Source organism: Moesziomyces antarcticus, assembly GCF_000747765.1.
Source record: "Moesziomyces antarcticus DNA, scaffold: scaffold_v10057, strain JCM 10317, whole genome shotgun sequence".
Classification (NCBI taxonomy): Eukaryota; Fungi; Basidiomycota; class Ustilaginomycetes; order Ustilaginales; family Ustilaginaceae; genus Moesziomyces; species Moesziomyces antarcticus.
In genome coordinates this window covers 1-18,462 of record NW_014638953.1, presented here as the reverse complement: position 1 = coordinate 18,462, position 18,462 = coordinate 1, and the positions used below count along the sequence as shown (strand labels likewise).

The 18,462-nt window shown below is 60.3% G+C and overlaps 6 protein-coding genes across 6 annotated transcripts, besides 8 other annotated features; 3 read left to right on the top strand and 3 right to left on the bottom strand.

Annotated features, from left to right (window-relative positions):
* PAN0_057c6497 (DUF300-domain-containing protein) lies at nt 1-3,533 on the bottom strand (the record flags this gene model as incomplete). The annotated part of the gene is made up of 1 exon (XM_014798064.1): nt 1-3,533. A coding segment is annotated over one exon (3,533 nt), but the record flags the coding sequence as incomplete, so codon positions are not given.
* A 3,030-nt stretch (nt 3,534-6,563) lies between these two features.
* Nucleotides 6,564-6,603: a sequence feature (In-frame stop codon was detected at splice-junction site;~hypothetical protein).
* A 165-nt stretch (nt 6,604-6,768) lies between these two features.
* Nucleotides 6,769-7,523: a sequence feature (In-frame stop codon was detected at splice-junction site;~hypothetical protein).
* A 131-nt stretch (nt 7,524-7,654) lies between these two features.
* On the top strand, nt 7,655-9,571 carry PAN0_057d6495 (GMC oxidoreductase; the record flags this gene model as incomplete). The annotated part of the gene is made up of 1 exon (XM_014798063.1): nt 7,655-9,571. The coding sequence occupies one exon, from the start codon at nt 7,655-7,657 to the stop codon at nt 9,569-9,571; it is 1,917 nt and encodes a 638-aa protein (XP_014653549.1).
* A 399-nt stretch (nt 9,572-9,970) lies between these two features.
* Nucleotides 9,971-11,047, top strand: PAN0_057d6494 (uncharacterized protein; the record flags this gene model as incomplete). Its single annotated transcript, XM_014798062.1, has 2 exons — nt 9,971-10,947; nt 11,014-11,047. 2 exons carry the CDS (start codon nt 9,971-9,973, stop codon nt 11,045-11,047), a joined length of 1,011 nt encoding a protein of 336 aa, XP_014653548.1.
* An 89-nt stretch (nt 11,048-11,136) lies between these two features.
* Nucleotides 11,137-12,930, bottom strand: PAN0_057c6493 (uncharacterized protein; the record flags this gene model as incomplete). The annotated part of the gene is made up of 1 exon (XM_014798061.1): nt 11,137-12,930. The coding sequence occupies one exon, from the start codon at nt 12,928-12,930 to the stop codon at nt 11,137-11,139; it is 1,794 nt and encodes a 597-aa protein (XP_014653547.1).
* Nucleotides 12,931-13,004: 74 nt separating this feature from the next.
* PAN0_057d6492 (uncharacterized protein) lies at nt 13,005-14,394 on the top strand (the record flags this gene model as incomplete). The annotated part of the gene is made up of 3 exons (XM_014798060.1): nt 13,005-13,157; nt 13,274-13,463; nt 13,568-14,394. The coding sequence occupies 3 exons, from the start codon at nt 13,005-13,007 to the stop codon at nt 14,392-14,394; spliced, it is 1,170 nt and encodes a 389-aa protein (XP_014653546.1).
* Nucleotides 14,395-15,105: 711 nt separating this feature from the next.
* On the bottom strand, nt 15,106-15,927 carry PAN0_057c6491 (uncharacterized protein; the record flags this gene model as incomplete). Its single annotated transcript, XM_014798059.1, has 2 exons — nt 15,106-15,313; nt 15,410-15,927. 2 exons carry the CDS (start codon nt 15,925-15,927, stop codon nt 15,106-15,108), a joined length of 726 nt encoding a protein of 241 aa, XP_014653545.1.
* Nucleotides 15,928-16,646: 719 nt separating this feature from the next.
* Nucleotides 16,647-16,851: a sequence feature (In-frame stop codon was detected at splice-junction site;~hypothetical protein).
* An 89-nt stretch (nt 16,852-16,940) lies between these two features.
* Nucleotides 16,941-17,379: a sequence feature (In-frame stop codon was detected at splice-junction site;~hypothetical protein).
* Nucleotides 17,380-17,451: 72 nt separating this feature from the next.
* Nucleotides 17,452-17,536: a sequence feature (In-frame stop codon was detected at splice-junction site;~hypothetical protein).
* Nucleotides 17,537-17,800: 264 nt separating this feature from the next.
* Nucleotides 17,801-17,835: a sequence feature (In-frame stop codon was detected at splice-junction site;~hypothetical protein).
* A 192-nt stretch (nt 17,836-18,027) lies between these two features.
* Nucleotides 18,028-18,131: a sequence feature (In-frame stop codon was detected at splice-junction site;~hypothetical protein).
* An 80-nt stretch (nt 18,132-18,211) lies between these two features.
* Nucleotides 18,212-18,462: a sequence feature (In-frame stop codon was detected at splice-junction site;~hypothetical protein).

Genomic DNA, 18,462 nt, shown 5'->3' with positions numbered 1-18,462 from the left:
TGGTGCTGGTGCTGGTGCTGGTGCTGGTGCTGGTGCTGGTGCTGGTGCTGGTGCTGGTGCTGGTGCTGGTGCTGGTGCTGGTGCTGGTGCTGAGGCTGGAACTGGGGTTGTTGTCGAGATTGCGGATGAGGTTGTTGATGGGGATGGGGGTATTGGGGAGGGTATCTTTGCACCGGTTGAAGATTCTGTCTTACAGACGAGTAGTATCCGTTCAGGGGCTGTGTTTGTGTGGCGTGGCGGGGGACTATGGATCCGACTTCAAAGGCGGTGCTGATGGATGTGCGCGTGGCGGCAGTGGCGGTACTACGTCCATCTGCAACCGCACGTCGTGTTTCCCTCTGTGGCTCCCGGTGTGGGGTATGTGCGAGTGCACCGGCGCGATAGGGATCCTCAGCCTCGCCTCGCGCCATGGTGGATGGTGCTGGCAGAACCAGCTTTCCCTCGTTGCGCTTGTTAGCCTCAACACCCCGCTCGGAACGCTGCCCCTGCACCTGCGCCTGTGCTTGAGACTGAGCTTGGGCATCGGCTTGAGCTTGTGCCTTGGCCTGGGCAAGACTCATCCCACCCACGGTGATCACCCCCTTGGTGGGGAGTTTGGGCGCAGGCTCGGGCACTCGCTCCTCGCTAGGCTTAATCGGCTTGGCAGGCTGTGTTGCCCACCTCAAGCTCCCTCCCATCCCCGCCTGTGTCACCGACGCACTCGCTGCAGCAGATGGCTGACGCACGGCTGAAGATCCCACCGCCGCTGGAGTCGGGGCTGGGGCTGGGGCTGGGGCTGGCTGTGCTGGGCCTTCTTTGCCATACGGATAGCGCGCAGGCGATAGCGGCGAAGGCAGCACGAGGCTAAACAGCTTTCCCTTGGGCCCGACTGCCGGAGGCAGCGTCTTCCTTTCCGGCACCACCGTCGCTTCTTCCGCTCGCTGCTCGTCGGGGACCAGCGCATCGGCATACACAACGCGGTGCTTCGAATCGGCCGACGTCGTCATCTCTTCGGCCATCTGACGTGCAGCTGTCGATGCCGCCGACTCGTACACCGACGTCCCCGGCCGAGTGCTGCTGTGGGCGCCCGATCGCGTCGTCGACGTGACCCGACTCACACTCGCCTGCTTGGACGAAGGTGCAAATGACATCTGTCGAGGTGCGGGCGCCGGTCGTGCCGGTGCAACGCTCTGCACAACCGCTGTTGCAGGTCTAGCCTCGCTTCGACCGGACCTACTGGCAACGGGCTCAGCGACCCGTGGCCGCGATGGTGCGTCGAGCTGCGCGCGGATGTCGTCGCGGCTGAGCGAGCTGAACGAGTCGCGCGATGTTTGGATCAGGCGAGACAGCGGAGAATCGGCATGCGGACTGATGCGCGACGATGGCGACGTCGCACTATCGGAGCTCCCCACCCGGCGCGCAGCACGGCCCTGCCCGGCAGTGTCGATCTGCAGAGGCGGCAGCGGAGGCAAATCTCGAAGGTGCACTGCATCTTGCTGCTCACCCTGACGAAGCGAATCACGCTGGTTGTTGTCGGCTCCCCAAGATCCGGCTGTCACCTGACGCATGACCGCTGGCCGATGCGCAGTGGTGAGTGGCTCCTTTTCTTCGTCGTCGACACCTGCGATGGACGGCTCGCGACTGCCTGCGTTCGAGACGCGCTCCCAGTAGTTGCGCCACCATCCTTTTCCGTCTGCCTCGGGCGACGGCATGCCGTGCTGCTGCTCTGCGGTTCCAGGATGCAAGAACGCATTCGGCTGCTGCGGCGCGGGATTGCCGTTCCAGCCGAGCCACGCTGCAATGCCAAACGCGCCAACGCCGGGTGCGATGCGTGATGGCTGCCGCGTGTGCGACTCGTCTTCGTCCTCCTCGGCGACGGCGCTCAGGTCGAGCGTCCTGCGCACGCCGCTCGACTGCGTGTCGGCATCGTAACTCAGCGAAGGCACGTTGGCCAGCTGAATGGTCGGCGCATGGTACTGCGTCAGCTCCGGATACGGGTCTGCCTCGTTGGACTGCGCCTTCTCGCTGTTGCCCGCGCCATTGTGCATCAGCGCGGTGCGTTCGTGGAGTCCATCCTCGAGATCATCGTCACGCCGTCCGCCGGCGAGAACGGTCGATGCATCGACTTGCTGCAGATCGAGCTCGGCCACGAGTCTCTGCAGCTCTGCCGCTCTCAACGTGTGCGAGTCGGCCATCGCCGGTCGATGGCTGTGGGAGGGAGTGAGCTTGCTGCTTGTGCGAGAATGCCTCGCGACCGGATTGGGCAGCGCCGAATAGGCATCGGCCGAGCCGCTGGTTGGACGAGAGGAAGCCTTGGAAGAGCGGTGGTTCGAGTCGAAGGCCGAGTTGGTCTCTTCCGAGTGTGGCGACCAAAACTGCGCGTCTTCCGGATTCTTCCAAAAGGTGGGCATGGTGGCCTTTTCGACGTCGATCTCCGCCTCGAGGTTGGCGGTGCGCTGTTTGCCCAGCGCGTTGAGCAGATGCTCGTGGCGCTTGGTACGCAGGTCTTCGGCGAGCGTGTAATTCTTGCCCTTGGAGCGTGCGGCGATGTAGCGCGTGCTCTCCTTCATCTCCCAGAACCAGTCGCGGAAGTCGAGCGAGTCGAGCAGCGCCTTGCCGCGCAGCGTTGTGCGAGAGCGGTCCTCGGGGCGGTACGGCAGGTAGCTGAAGGCCTTGATGTGGATAAAGCCAAAGAGGAGCATCCAGAAGCACTGGAGGAGCGCATTGATGCCCGCCTGGATCTGCTCGGCGGTGAAGTACTCGGACTCCTTGATGGCGCCAAAGCTGACGAGGAACGAGAGCAGCGTGTCCTGCCAAAAGGTGAGGAAGACGATGGTCTTGATCGAGAGGAACTTGAGGATGGGCTTGTAGGGGTCGACGAGCTTGCGCACGGGCATGTAGAGCTGGATGAGGCAGTACATGGCCACACTCACCGAGATGCTGATAAAGAAGGCGCACCAAACGTGCGTGAACCACGGCATCCAGCTGTGGAGGCAGTAGTAGCCAAAGTACTCTGTACCGACGGCGATAAAGGTGCAGAGGGGCCGGACGATGGCGTACTGAAGCACCCAGATCTTCATGAGCCAGAGGAAGTGGAGGCCGTCCGGGCGGTACTTCCACGAGCCAAACGGCCACACCCAGAAGCGATCGCCGAGATCGATGTTGCGGAATACGGCGTGCTGCTCTGCGCGCGTGTCACCGGTGTAGGCCAGGATGAGGTAGAAGAAGGAGGTGACGAGCACGGCCTCGTAGCAGTCGCGGATGGTCTGGTAGTAGAGCGCCTCGTGGTAGAAGAGGTACGACATGAAGGAGACGATGGCGTAGATGGGCACCATGATGAGGAGGCGCACGATGTGGCGCTGCTGCTGCGGACAGGTGTAGTAGGTGAGGTGCTTCCAGATGAGCCAGGCGGACGAGATGGTGGCGATGAGCGCCATGATGCCGCACACGAGCCAGCCGACGTCGTGCGCCTTGAAGTCGATCTGTCCATTTTCGAAGAAGGGCTTGGGATCGGCAGGCTTGTCCGGGATGGTGGGGCATGTCATGTTGACCATGATGGGCGATTCCGTTAGGCTAGCCGTCGGCTCCTAGGAGCGACAGCAGCTGTGCGCACGGATGTCGAGGGCGAGGTCGATGTCGTTAGAGGTCAGCGTTGCCATGGGACCGACATGATGGTGATGAAGAAGATCAGCGAGCCATGCAAGATGGTGCGGAGAGAAAGAAAGGAAGTAACGTCGAAGGACGAGATGGAAGGGAGGGGACGATGAGCAGGTGGAGGCATTGTCTTGCTTGTTGCCAAGACTCGCTGCTGCGCCGAAGAAAGCGGTTCCTGAGGAGGGGAGGGGGCGGCTAGACAGCTCGACAAGGCAAGGAGGCGGAGAATAGGAGTCGTCGGAGCACAGACACGGAATCCAGGCGGCGCCCGATTTGCACAGACAAAAGCGCCGCGGTGTTGGTGTGCATCTACGCTAGCTTGCAACGGTCTGCGGATGGCGTTGGGCTCAACGCCCACCTCCTTTAGTCCTCATTTCGAGCAGCATCTCCCACCTGTCACACTATGATCCTGCGCCGCGTTCGAGAGCACGGAGCGACTGCTTCCACTGTCAGTGCGCTGCATATCGTCAGCCTAGCATGAGCGGGAGTGCAGAGCGAGGCGCGGGCTATGATGTGCGGAAGACTGAGCGAGGAGGAGGAGGCTGCTGCAGGGTGATGCGCCGGAGAGTGAAAGCAGCCCCTGAGTGGATTCTACTTTCAGGGTCCAAGCCCAACAAGAAAAAGAAGACGATGAGAGGAGGGAAGCAGAGGTGGACAGCTGCCACCGACGCGCATTTAGGGGCTCCGCATGAGCTTAGCGAGCAGCAGCGCAGCGCAGTGCGGCCGAAAGAGGCAGTTCGCGAAAAAAAGCTACAAAGTGTAACGTTCGAGGGCGTAACACCTTGATTTCGGCAATTTGTTTGATACGAGAGCGTAACATTTTGAGATAAAATCAACAGCGGCGCTTCTACCGTTCTCCGCTTTAAGGGCAAAGGAAGAGACGGAAGCAAAAGCCCATGCGAGCGGCGAGCGGGACCGAATGGAAGGCGAATCGCAAAAAGCCACCAACGGTTGTGTACGCCCAAGTGCAGCGCTTCCAACTTCTATGGATGACGCTACTTGATACCGGCTCGGCGATCATGCGCACCATGTGAACTCGCCATCCGAGCAGCGTGAGCTGAGTGAAGGGCGCTAAATCAACAGACTTCTGTCAGGGGTTGGCCTCGCCTCGACGTTTAGCTGGGGCGGGTTTTGGTCGCCTAAACTCAAGGTCTCTCTACTCTGTAGCCGAAAATCCAAGCCAAAAGCGGACGTTTCCCCAGTGACCACTCAAGACTACATCAGCTACAGTATGTCCGTAAGTCCGAAGGCTGGACGCAAAGAGCAAGGTGCAGGCTGCACAGCTCAGAGACAAGCGTGGGTCCATGCATGGTGAACTGTGCGAAGGCGCAGGTACGGTGTCGTACCTGTAGACCCAGATCGGGAGGTGCGTTGGCGAGTGGATGTGTGCAGGCGGGTGCGTCTGTTCTAGTGTTGTGCTTCAGGCTCGACGGGTACGAGGCGGGGAACAATGGTCCGAGGTGTCTCACCTCTTTTCCGCAATGGCCGCACTGCCAAAAGGACGATCCCATATCTCGTGCCTCTGGCTATCATCAGTTTGCAATCGCATCGGCTTTCACTTGGACAGATTGCGATCGGTTCGCAACTAGGAGCCGCAACGAATCAAGAGAGAGAGAAACTGAACAGCAGAGTGGGCATAGTGGCGTGCGATTTTTTTTAAGGTTGGCCGTTGCTGCGGGCCTATTGTCGAGCGCGCGTTGAACGTTCGACGGGGATTCCCACACTCTGCTGCACCAGTGTCTCGTAGGCGTCGAGGCGCCGCCAGTCTTGCGCTCGGCGGTCAACGTTCACCCGAAGCTGCCCTCGCCCGAAAAGTATCCCAAGCCACGTTGGACGATTTGCGTTTGACTCAAGCCACACATGTCCACTTGCAATCGTTGGCAACCGGCCTTGCCGATCCTACCGGGAACGGGCAGGAGGATCATCACGAATTGAATTGCAGCTCAGAGCCATTTGCCCGCGCGAGAAGAGCAAGAAGAGGGCGGGGCAAAAACGCAAAGAAAAAGACGGAATTCTCGTACAGGCACGGCTGCGTGGGATCGGCGTTGCGCAATCTTGTCGGCGGAGCAGCTAGCGGGGCACGGATCTGGCATGTCAAGTGCGCCACCCTGGAAATCCCCTCCTTCGCGCACAGACGAACGACGCTGCCAAAGGCTGAATTTCATGCTTTCTGCGCCCTAAAATCGACTGCCCACCACACTCGAGTTGCGCCCAGCTTGACTGCATCGGGCATCCAAATCCCACCCAATTGGCGTTTATTATAAATTTTTCATTTCATTTTTTCTTCCAGACGATTTTCCCATCGCGGCCGGGGGGTGCGAAACGAGAGGCTCGAGGGCCGCTAGAGCGCCAGATCCGAAAAAGAAGCCTTCGCAGCCACCTCGCTTGATGCGCGGCTCGACATGCGCTGCACTAAGCGAGGCCGAGGTGAGCGACGAGGCGCGAAACTTTTTTTGAACGGCCTTGTTTTGGCAGCCGCTTGGGCTCGTTTGCCACAGTGCAGCACAGGTTTGCGACTGCAGCGTGCCTGCCGTACCGAGCCGCCTCCGCCTCCGCCACTTGGTGCGCCCACCATGCTGGAGCTGCATGATGCACTTGCGCTCGGTGATCCAATCACAACAACATCCGTCGCTGAATCCCAACGATTGAAGTTACCGCTGTTTTGGGGCAAATGAAGGGGCCAAAGCAGAAGCAAAGGTTGGATTGGGGGGGAGGGGGCAGACCAGGGTCGAGGTTTCGGTGAATGTCTCACACTGTCGCGTTGTGCGGTCGCGACCCTACGTGCAAGCATGACGGCGGCCAGGCCCGAGCGACGTGTGAACTTGGCCGGCACAACCCACTGCGGCGGGATGCTGCGGAATGCTTCTCGAGTCTTTTCCTCCCACGAGGTGCGGACGGAGGGGCCGACGGAGGCACAACGACGGCCAGGCATGCCTCAACTCGACTCGACTCTACTGGCAGGAAGAGAGTGTGTGTGGCGTGTTTGCTTTTTTGTTGCCTTCCCATCGACCCAACGGAGTGCGAAATGCACCCACGTTTTTGCCGCGTAAAGACGCAGCGGTCTTCGAGTGACAGTCGACAGGTAATGTTCTGGGCGCAGCCGTGCATTGCAGCGTGCATCCTCGAGACAGACAGAGAAGAGAGAGAGGACGCAGCTCATGCAGTTCTGGGCTCGCTTCCAAGCCGGTGGTGTGCATTGCATCGCACTCTACGCCGCGTCGTCTGCCTTGGCCTTCACATTGGCCCTCTGCCGAGGCCATCATGGCTTTGGGTGGCGAGGTTCGCTCTGCTCCGCCGCTGCTGTTGTTTTGCTCTGGCCAGAATTGGATGCGGCCTCGTCGCTTTGGGGATGCAGAATGAACCGGAGCGCTGTTGGCCGTTGCGTATTCAACCGCGCCGCAGCACCATTACAGTACCGTGTGCACCGCATCGGCACCACCAAGGCCTTCTCATCAACACGGCCCGCACTCGCCGGTGCGTCCATTCAACGTCCGCGGATGCAAGCACGGCAAACACACACAGGCACCATTGTGCTGTACTGTGCCACCTCGCCGCCTCTCGCACTGCCAAGCTCCGCCTCTTCCGAACCAAGCCTCCAAGGGCGATCCTCTGCTTCCTTCGCCACCGTCCGTCCGTTCAACATCCGCTTCGGTCTCTTCTGCGTTGCCTGCTCCGTCCTTCTGCTTGAACCCTCGGACCCTCTCGTGTCTCACTCCTCTGATCCCCCATTCGCTCGCTTGCGCTTCGCCCCGCCCACGTCCGCAGCTTTACCGCCCTCGCCGCCGCCGCCGCCACTCGACGACGCCTCTCTCGCCTCGCCCGCTCACAAAGCCACAGAGTCCTGTCGTTCTCCTTATATCCCTACTTCTGGGTCATCCCTCGCTTCGTAGCCCCCCTCCCTTTCCCTCTCGACTCGGTCTCCTCATCCATCCTTTCCTCCATCATCATCCCCTCCTCCTTCCTTCCTTCCTCCCTTCCCTTTCCTCTCGGAATTTGTCTGGAGTAGGACCCAATCATCAGAATGAAGGCCACCACCATCATCGCCGCCGCCGCGCTGGCTGGCTCCGTCGCCGCCACCCCCGTCGCATGGACCAAGGTCAGCCCCCGTAGCGAGATGGCCGCTCGCATGGCCGAGAACTCGCACCTCGCCTCGCGCGCCATCACCAACGACGCCGCCAAGTTCGTCTCCAAGCAGTACGACTACGTCGTCGTCGGCGCAGGCACCGCCGGTCTCGCCCTCGCCGCTCGTCTCTCCGAGAACGGCAAGTACAAGGTCGGCGTGCTCGAGGCCGGTGGCAGCGGCTACGGCGTCGGCATCATCGACACCCCCGGCCAGTTCGGCGCCGACTTGGGCACCCAGTACGACTGGAACTACACCACCGTCGCCAACCCCGCCAACGGCGTCCCCTCCAGCGGCTGGCCCCGTGGCCGCGTCCTCGGCGGCTCCTCGGCGCTCAACTTCCTCGTCTGGGACCGCTCTTCGCGCTACGAGATCGACGCCTGGGAGCAGCTCGGCAACCCCGGCTGGAACTGGAACAACCTCTACAAGGCCATGAAGAAGTCCGAGCGCTTCCACGCCCCTTCGCAAGAGAACGCAGACCTGCTCGGCGTCAAGCCCGTCGCCTCCGACTACGGCTCCTCCGGCCCCATCCAGGTCGCCTTCCCCAACTACATCTCCCAGCAGGTCCGTCGCTGGATCCCCGCGCTCCTCGAGCTCGGCATCCCCAAGAACGACCAGCCCCTCGCCGGTGAGAACGTCGGCGTCTCCCAGCAGCCCTCGGACATCAACCCCACCAACTACACCCGCTCCTACTCGGCCCCCGCCTACCTCTTCCCCAACCAGGCGCGCTCCAACCTCGACGTCCTCACCAACGCCCTCGCCTCCAAGGTCAACTTCGACTCCAGCTGCGGCGAGCTCTGGGCCAAGAGCGTCACCTTCACCAACGGCGGCAAGTCGTACACCGTCAACGCCACCAAGGAGGTCATCATCTCGGCTGGTACCGTCAACACCCCTCAGCTCCTCGAGCTCTCCGGTATCGGCTCCAAGGACGTCCTTGGCAAGGCCGGCGTCAAGGTGCTCTACGAGAACGCCAACGTGGGTGAGAACCTCCAGGACCACACCTACTCGGCCACCGTGTACAACCTCAAGTCCGGCTTCAAGACGCTCGACTCGCTCCGCTCCGACTCCACCTTCGCTGCCGAGCAGCTGGCTGCGTACAAGGCCAACCAGACCTCCATCTTCACCGAGACCGTGCCCTCGATCTCGTACGTCTCGCTCGCGCGCGTCGTGGGTGCCGACCGTGCCAAGGCGATGATCAACGAGGTGACGCAGTACGTGCAGTCGTCGCGCGCCCCTTACAAGGCGACGCTCAACAAGCAGCTCGACTTCCTCAACAACTACCCGGACAAGGTCGGTCAGATGGAGCTCATCGGCATCGACGGCTACTTTGCCGGCACCGGTGCGCCCAAGCCCACCGAGACCTACTTCACCATCCTCGCGGCCAACCAGCACCTCTTCTCGCGCGGTAACGTGCACATCCAGTCGTCCGACCCGACCAAGTACCCGCTCATCGACCCCAAGTACTTCTCGGTGCCCTTCGACACCGAGCTCTCCACCGCCGGTACCGCCTACACGCGCAAGGTGGGTCTGAGCAAGGCCTACAGCGACATGGTTGTCGGCGAGTACTGGCCCGGCAACGTCGACCTGCAGAACTACACCAAGACCACCTCGGTCACCGAGTACCACCCCATCGGCACTGCATCCATGCTGCCCCGCAACCAGGGCGGTGTGGTTGACCCCAGCCTGCGCGTGTACGGCACCACCAACCTGCGTGTCGTCGATGCCTCCATCATGCCCCTCCACGTCGCCGCGCACATCCAGGCCACCATCTACGGTGTCGCCGAGTACGCCGCCTCGATCATCAAGAGCCAGGCTTAAAATGTCGTATCAACCCCCCCTGCATTCGCATCCGCATTTGCCGCATGGAAAGGTTAGAGTGGCGCAGTAGCCAATACCCGCATTGTTTGCACTCGCTTCACACCCCCACACATGCTTTCGTCTTCTTGGTTCGTCGCGGGTACTCGCGCGTATGTACGCGGTCCTGCTTGGTTTGCTAGAATTTCATCACTATCGTTGCCAGTTTCGGAGTGGGTGTGGCTGCGCTTGTGGTCTGAGGTGAGGGTTGGGTGGTTGTGCGCTCGGGTATGAGGGTGAGAGATGGCTGGGGAAGGGCTGAGAGGGAGGGAGATACGCGGGTGGCGCGTGCACGCGCGTCTTCGGAGCAATTCTCGACTCGAACTACATTCCGCACCACCACCACCTTTCTGATCAGCAATCATGGCGGCGTCATCTTCGAGCGCCGACGTGATGGTGGCGCGGCACCTGCCGGAGTACGTCGACGACCGCACGCCTGGCTCGTACTTTCCCAACCCGGATCCTGGCTCGAGCGACCGGTTTATGACGTGGCAGTATGTGGTGGATGTGCTCTCGCACGGTGATCTGGACCAGCTCTTCCGCGATCCCGTCTGCGACACCGCCTACCGCGCCTTTGCCCCCGCCGTGCGCGCCAAGTACGATGGGCTCGAGAACTACATCCGCCACGTGCGGCTCGGTTGGCCCACGGAAGAACGCACAGGCCCGGCACCACCCAACATGCTCGACCGGCCGCAGAAGGATCCCACCTCCATCCTGTCCTCCGGCACATCGACGCCGTCGGGATCCGGGGTGCAGACGCCCAACGGAACGTTGCTGCCGAGGGAGGCGGTCAAGGAAACGTGGCCAGAAAAGGTTCTACCGCATCCGAACCGTGCAGGTATTGTGTTGCGCCACTTTGTCGCCGATGCGGAATCGGATACCGAGTCGAGCCTCGTCAAGACCATTCCGAACGATTGGCCGTACGGGATCCCTGCGGGGGCGTCGCATTGGGTCGTGTGGTCGAAACTGCCCATCTTGCATCCGTCACTCTTCACCGACTCGCCGTTTGAGGAGGCGTTGAGAGACGAGTTGTACGACTGCGTTACGGGAGACGGCATCCGAGGGTTCACGGGATTTGTACCCAACACGCCGACGAATCCAACGTACACATGGGGGAGTAAGGAGATTCCCGAGGTGCTCGGATCGCATTCCCAGGCCAAGCTGCACAATCAGCCACCGGCGGGAAGGCTCACCAGGGAGCTTGTGAGTCAGGCGCATGCATGGGCGTCCAGACATGTGACGCAGTACATCGAGGCAAAGTGGCCTCCTTCGCGATTCCAGACCGCGTGGTTCTGCAACCCGCCCAGCCTGCGCACCGTTCCAGGCCTCAGCCATTTCCAGTAAGTATGCCTTCAACCCCTACTCCTGTGCTCCACTTTGCTCATCCATCCTACCTTGCTTTTCAGTGTGGTCGTCAAGGACCAATCCCGCACAGCATAGACCTCCCCCTACACACACTGGGGCTGAATATAAATGGCATCGTTTTCCGTACGGGTATCTCTCCGATGCTTCTAGGGGTCGCCGCGTTTCTAGGCGAGCATAAAGTTCTTGGCCACCTCGTCGACTTGCGCCTTGACGGTGCCGGGGAGGTTCATAAACGCAAAGACGTGGTGCCAGTCGATGCACTCGACGAGGCTGAGTTGGACGGCCTCGCACTCGAGGTCGCGCAGGTTTTGCGCGAACAGTCGGATCTGGTCGCGGAAGATCTCGGCGGTGCCTGCGGTGACAAGCACCTGCAGCTCATCTTCGCCACGGGGGGTGGGGGTGAGCAACAGCAGCGTCTTGGCGAGATACGCGTTGGCTCTTGCATCCAGTCCTGGCGAAAAGAGCGGGTGGAAGGCACCTAACTCGGCCACGGTGGCGCTGAGCTCTGCACCGAGTCGGGCCAACTCGGCATTCCACCCGTCGCCACGCTGATCGGGCGCAATGCTGGGGTCCAAGTCGTATCGCTGCGCCACGGCGGCGATGTTGCACTCGCCGACGTTGGATGTGGGGGAGGGGCGGTTGGGGAGGGGGATGAAGTGGCGCAGGTAGTTGTCGCGCGCCAGACTGCACATGTAGGGCGAGATGATATCCACGCCTCGATTCGCGGTAAACGCCTGCGTGCCCAGGGTCAAGTCCACCATGGGACTGTGTAAGACGAGTTTGCGCGCGCGGCCCAACGACCCCTCTTGCGGCTCGTCGTGCTTCGCCCACACCCGCGCGCTGAGGTAGAGCTGCAGGGCCATCGCAAGCCCACCTCCAGCCGAGTCGCCCATAAGGATGACATTGTGAGGTTGGAAGCCAAGGCGCTTGGTGACATAGACCCAGGCGGCCAGTGCGTCTTGCAGCGCCGCCGGGAACGCACGTGCGTCGCTGGTGGCCTTGCGAAAGTTGACGCCGAGCACGCGCAGCGAGGTCTGCCTGCACACGGTCCAGCTCAAGGGACCTTGCGGCGCGTGGCCAGAGTGGTAGCCGCCGCCGACGAAGAACATCACCATGCGCTCGGACGGCGACGCCGCCTTGCCCGACCCGATCCCAGCGACGTCGTTGCCCGGCTTGACCGAGATCACTTTGCCGCGCGACACGGCGGCGGCGACCGACTTCCACTGCCAGAACGCAGCGACCTGCGTGGGGTGCACGCCGACCTTGGTGCCGGCGACGTCGCCCGTGAGGATGTCGGTCGGAATCGCCTCTTTGGATGCATCGTATGATGTTGCGGGTGCGGCGGTCGAGAGCGCCTCGCTCGTGCGCAGAGACGTCGCATCCGCTAACTGGTCGACACCGTTCCCGTTTGCATGGCGCTTACGAACACCGTTTGCAGCTGCGTGGCCATTCATCTCGTGCGGAGTGGTGGCCGAGGTGGGCAACGGAGGCAGGACGACAGCTTCGGCTTCGATGCACCACCCCTCGTGACCTCTGCCGAAGAGCCACTTGCTCGCCGCAGGCATCGTGCGTTCTTCCTCCCACCCCATCCCCCTCGGTGTACCGTACACGAGTGCCCAGAACAAGCTGCCGATCAGGGGGACACACAGCGTCTGTCCCACGCCCCATCCGGGCAGCCGTGTTGGAAACCTCCCTCGGCCCCATCCCTTCTGCTGCCACTGCGACTTGGGTACGAGTGCATGCGAGCACAGCGCAGCCACCACATGCACGGGGATCACCACGGCCAGCACATACCCCACGCGCAGCAGTGTGATGAAGCGCGCGCGACGGGTGCTTGCGAGTGTGCGTGCATCGCGTGGTGGGAACAGACGCTGCTCTAGATGCGGCAACGGTGTAGGCGTGTAGAACGACCACGTCCCGAGGGCGAGGTAGTCGTAGTGACCCGAAGCGGTCTTCATGCCGGAAATCTAGGCCGAGCGCAGCATGTAACTCGTGCTGGGAGGATGGATGAAGATAAGAGATACAGAGATGGATGGAGGGACAAGAAGAGGCGGGCATCAGTCGGAAGTTGGAGCCCCGAGCCGAGGCGCGTGCACAAAGCCCGGCTGACGTACAGCCTGCATACACCGTCGGCCCTGCCGAGACCGGCAACTTGCCAACCGCGCACAAATTCGCGATACGCCTCGTACGTGCGGCGACCGCCTGTCCAAGTGCGCCCAAACGCCGCATATACGCGGGTACCCGCAACCATCCTCCACGAAAGCGACCATAACGTCGAAGTTTTTCGCTTACTTGCTCTAGTATGATGGTGGGACGATGATGTACGATGATCAGGATGCACGGCCGGACGTGGGCAGAATGAAGCCGGTTGCGCTTCGCGCCCAATCAGCCCACCTTCACCAAGGTCATGTGCCGCTTCATCTCGACCGACCCACTTGGCTGGGAAAAGGTCTGGTGCTGCGTCTTCCACCAGCGACCCAAGCTCCGACAAGTACGCTGCACTCTTCGTCTCGCTCCTTGTCTTTACGCCAACACCACCTCTTCGTGTTGCGGTCACCATGTACATCTTCCAGCTGCTCTCCGCACTCCTACTAGCCACCAGCTTTGCCGTGGCTGGTTCTCCACGTCTCACGCCTGTCGTGCAGCCCCCTGCTGGCAGGGAAGACCTGTACCGCAGTGCCGAGCTGCTTCCCACCGACTTCCCACCCAATGCACGCTCTGGCTTCGACACGCGCTTCCGCACCAGCCATGCCTACTCCGTCCTGGGGCCCGAGGGCTTCTGGACCGAATCGTACCTCCGAGCGCACTACATCGAAGACGTTCCTCGTCGCTATCCGCTGCGACTCTACCCGCATCCACCTCCATTCGACGTGTGGCTCAAGGAACAGCGGCTGATCCGAGCGATCAACATGCTAGCGCAGTCGACCGAGGTCGAGATCGCACGCGACGGAACCACCAAAGCCGAACTGCTCGATTTGGAGATGCTCCAGGTCTACCTCAAGGGCTTGCTGCGCCAGACGCAGATCGCTACCGCGCTGAGGTACGCTAACCTTCCGGAAGAGTGGAGGCTCTTCGAGGAATCGCTCTATCGATACTGGGCTTCGTTTGTGCATGTTGGCCAGGGTCGGGCAGTGCAGGTGTTCAGGAATGGACATCTGGATCAGCATCTGGACCATGTGAGGAAGCTCGCGTTTGGGCCGGGTCTCGAAGAGCCCCTGGCGAGCGATGGGGCCAAGGCGAAACCGCCTACGAGGGAGAAAACCCGCGGAAAGGTCAAGACCCCCGTCCAGCAAGAGGCAGCGTCGACGAGCAGGAGCTGGAGAGGCGCAAGGCGGGTCGCTGATGCAACCAACAGCGCCGAAGAGAGGGAAAGCTTGGTAAAGCAGCTCCACAGGGCATTCGAAGGCCGTCTTCACTTTTAGCACTCCACACTTGTTGCACCACACTCTTTTGTCAACCGTTCGTTACTGCAATTGACCGATTCTAGCATCGTCGATCACGTCCACCCTTCTTTCCTGCTGAACAGTATCAGAGTCGCCCACGTCCATGAGTGCTGAGAGGTTGGCGCGAGACATTCACTGAGGGGGATGAGGGTGGGTTCCTGTGCCTGATGCGGTCCGCGCCACACGCTTCATCTCGCACATCGTCAAACCAAGCAGCAAGGGTGGGATGCGTGTTTGGCTTCCGACCACCATCTTGTTCACAATGCTGTTGATCAGCTGTCTCGCCGCATACTCTCTCCGCATCATGCTTGCGGTCATGGTCATTGCAGCTGTGCTGCCGATTACACCGTTCCATTCGGGTCCCATCAACGACGCCGACAAGGGAAGCTATCTCGCCAGCTTCGAAAAGTGAACCCCTAGAACGGATGCAGGTCGCTGCGCTGGACGCACGCAACCCTATCTCCGCAACAAATATTCGGCTTCTACTATCGCCGTCTTTGATCGCAAGCTCATCAATGAACCACAGAAGGGTCACTGCTCAATCGAGGCTTGGATTCTACGTCGCAAAGAGCACGAAGCAGTTTAGCGTGTGTCGATTGCTTAGGAGGCGGCGCGGTTAACTACGGATTGGATTCTATGCTAAGGTCACTACAGAGTGTCGCCTGACGTTGCACGCTACGCTACGAGCGTTTACGAGACGATGCGGTGAAGGAGTGCCTCCATGTTGCTCATGAGCTCTGTATCCGTGAGGGCTTGCTGGCGTATCTTGGACGAGGCTTTGACCGGCTGGCCCCGGGGTGCCACACGCACAGCGATGGCTTGCCAGTTGTGGAAGCGTCGACGTGCCGTCACGAGCTCCTCTTCCGTCAAGCGCCACTTGTGCGCCTGCAAAATAAGGCTGAGCTCGTATTCTGTAGTATCAGCATCGTCTGTTCGATCTGATGAACACTTGTTGAGAAAAGCAGTGTCGGGAACGAGGATCTGCAAGACTTACCTCTTGGTCGCCTGGAGATCGCGGATGCGCTCCTGGAATTGCATTGCGCCTTGAGGATCGAGCTTGCCGTCGGAGGAGATGATGGGCAGGCGTTCTTTGCCAAAGTGACCGCGTCGGTATTGCAGCCAAGTTCCAGACACGTGCCTTTGCACTGCGGCATTGGCCATGTCCACGCCTCCTCCCTGGGCCGACACGGCTGCGCTCTGGCCTTGGAATGCTCGCTCAGGATGTTGTGAGGAGCCGACACTAGAAAACGTGCGGTGGTATGGATCGTTCAGGTCGAAGCCTCTGCTGCGGTCCGATACAGTTGACGACCGGGACGACGAGGCATCGCCGTCTGGTGCAATGGAAGTCGTGCCTTCGTCGAGAACTCGGTTCGATGAAGCTGATGGAGGCCCCAGCCTCAGGTTAAGATCGAGCCCGTCGTATTGGGCACGGTTGCCTCCTGCAGCATCGACACAGGGGAAAACGAGCACGAGCGCCGCCACCCATGAACCAAGAGCAAAGGCGGAACGCATCTTTGCAAAGCTCCTGATGATCTTTTGCTTTGGTCAATGGAACGAAACAAACCGCTTTCTCCAGAGGTATTTATGCCTTGCGCAGGCAGGCAAGCTTGCATTCATGTGGCTGAAGGCATGTGGCTGAAGGTCGAGTTTACAAACCGATCTCTTCTTTGCAGGCGAGCTCGCCCAAATCCGACGCAATGCACGGAGCCACAAGTGAAGGTCGCTTGTTGTACGCCTCTCAACGCGGCGCACAGCGATGAAGGTTGCCGGCAAGTCTTATTGTTTGTGATGCAGGTAAGCAAGGCTCGAAAAGGTGCACTCGACCCGTGGACTAGACATTCAATGACCGTCCGCTCATTCAAAGGTCACTAGTGTTGGTGGGTCTCCGGCTCGCCCGGCCGGGTGCCTGCATCAGCTACACCGCCATACCGCGCGCGTCCGGGAGGCGCTGCTACTCACCTACTCAGTGGCACGATGCATGCATTTCCTCATCGCCACTCACTCAAGACACTCAGGATCGCACATACCCTGTAGACAGGGCCACCACCATGCACATTCGCCCTACTCAATTCATTCGTTCACCACCAAAATAATCTGCCTGTGTTGCGCGCTTAAACAGCACCACACCGCAACTTCGCATCGTCAGACTCCTTCAATCAGCAGGTCACATACAGCATGCCACAGCTCTTAATTTCAAGTGCTGCGGACTCGATGACTGCCCAAGGCTTGGTCTAAGATGCTATGAGGGCAGCTCGGCGAAGGATGTCCTCCTTGCTCCGCAGAAGCGCTAGGTCTTGATGAGCGCGGTACCCGATATTGGACGCGACACCAAAACTCAGACTGTCGTCGACTGCGATGCTCCTGCTCATCTTACGCCAGTTCGTGAACGGTTGACGTAGGACCACCTTCTCCCTATCTCCCATCAAATGACCATACCTGCGTACCCAGGCCCTTCCGAACGTCCCAGCATTGATTTGTCAGTCGACTCCCTGCAAGATGCGCAAGTGATAGCCTGGAGCACTTACCTTTTGGTATTGACAAGAAGGTCGATGCGCGTCTGGAACTCCATCGCTTTTTGGGGAATGAACCTTCCGTCGTGAACAAAAGGCTCGACCGGCTTGCCTAGGTACTTGCGCGTATACGCCTCCCAGTTCTCGTGTGCTTCCAGTCGCTGGATCACTTGACGCGAACTCTCGACTGGCCAGCGATCCATGTGCGTTCCCGCGCCACCGATGGCAGAGGCCTCCCCCGATCCATGCATGAGTCGCCTGGAGCTGGTCGAGGGTCCTGGCTGATCATGGTCCATCCGCGCTAAGCCTGAAGACGATGCCTCTCTGAGCTGACCGCTTGAGCCAGAAGGTCCTGGGAAGACGTTTCCTTCAGGATATCGAACTGCTGCGGGGCGAGGCCCGAGCCGCAGAGAAAGGTCGACTCCATCGGGATCCTCAGAGGCCCTAATGACAGCTGCCAAGAGGCAGAGACAGCAAACAATAAGGCCTAGCAGGGACGAGGGCTCTGGGAGGTGCATGTTCGTACGGCGTCTTGGTGATGATGATGTCGTATGTGGTTCCGGGTCGCGCTTGCTTGACGCTCTTTTAATGCTTTCCGGTCGACGCAGGTACTGTATCGCAGACCATCGTCAGAGTCCCGCCAAGTAGAACCGAGCTTCGACAATCAGTTCTTTCTCGTTGGTCGAAGATGATATTGATTGTCAAGCGCAGCTATATGAAGTAACAGCCTCGAAGCTTCGCCAATTTTTGGTCTACCTGACTTGCGGTCATCTGCACAGATGCAAGCGCAGAGGCTAGTCTGACGGGCAGCTCCGGCCCTCTACCGGAGATCCGCTCATTCTCGTGCCTCGCTAGCCATCATTTACCGTTCGCACTTCATACAGTAGCGCATAGTCGAAGCACAAGAACGCTGGGGAGGTTCTGAGAAGTCGGATTTCGGGTCAAGACGTTGTCTGAGGGTTACAGATGAGGTGTGTGCGCACGCGTCAACGGGCGTGAGAAAGCATATGAGGAACATGTCGGCGAAGGATGTCTTCAAGGCGATGCAAGAGAGCCAAGTCTTCTGAAGCGAGTGCCTGAAATTCTTGCGATGCCGGCACACTGCCACTTGCGGGGGTGAGCCTTTCAGCGATCTTGGCCCAGTCCTTGAAGCGTTTGCGCATGAGCTTCAGCTCTGACGCAGTAAACGTACGACCTCCATCCAGTCTGAGCATCACTCTTTGCATCCGAAATCTAACGTCAGCATGTCGCCCTTTTTTGGTGTCACACATACGCTTGTGGCTTACGATTTTGCTAGACGGAGTCGCTGCCAGCGCCTATGGAAGAGAAGGGCGCTTCGCCGGCTGAACATGCCGTCCAGGATGATGGGCGCCACGGGCTGGTCAAGGTGTTCACGGCTGTACTTGTTCCAGGTCCTTCGCAGTCTCGCCTGGGTCTGGATCACGGAATCGGCGGGATCAACTCTACGCCAACCGCTTCTCCTCGAAGTCTCTTCGTCCACGACCCCTTCGTAGTGAGTCTGAGGCACCGGCTCGGG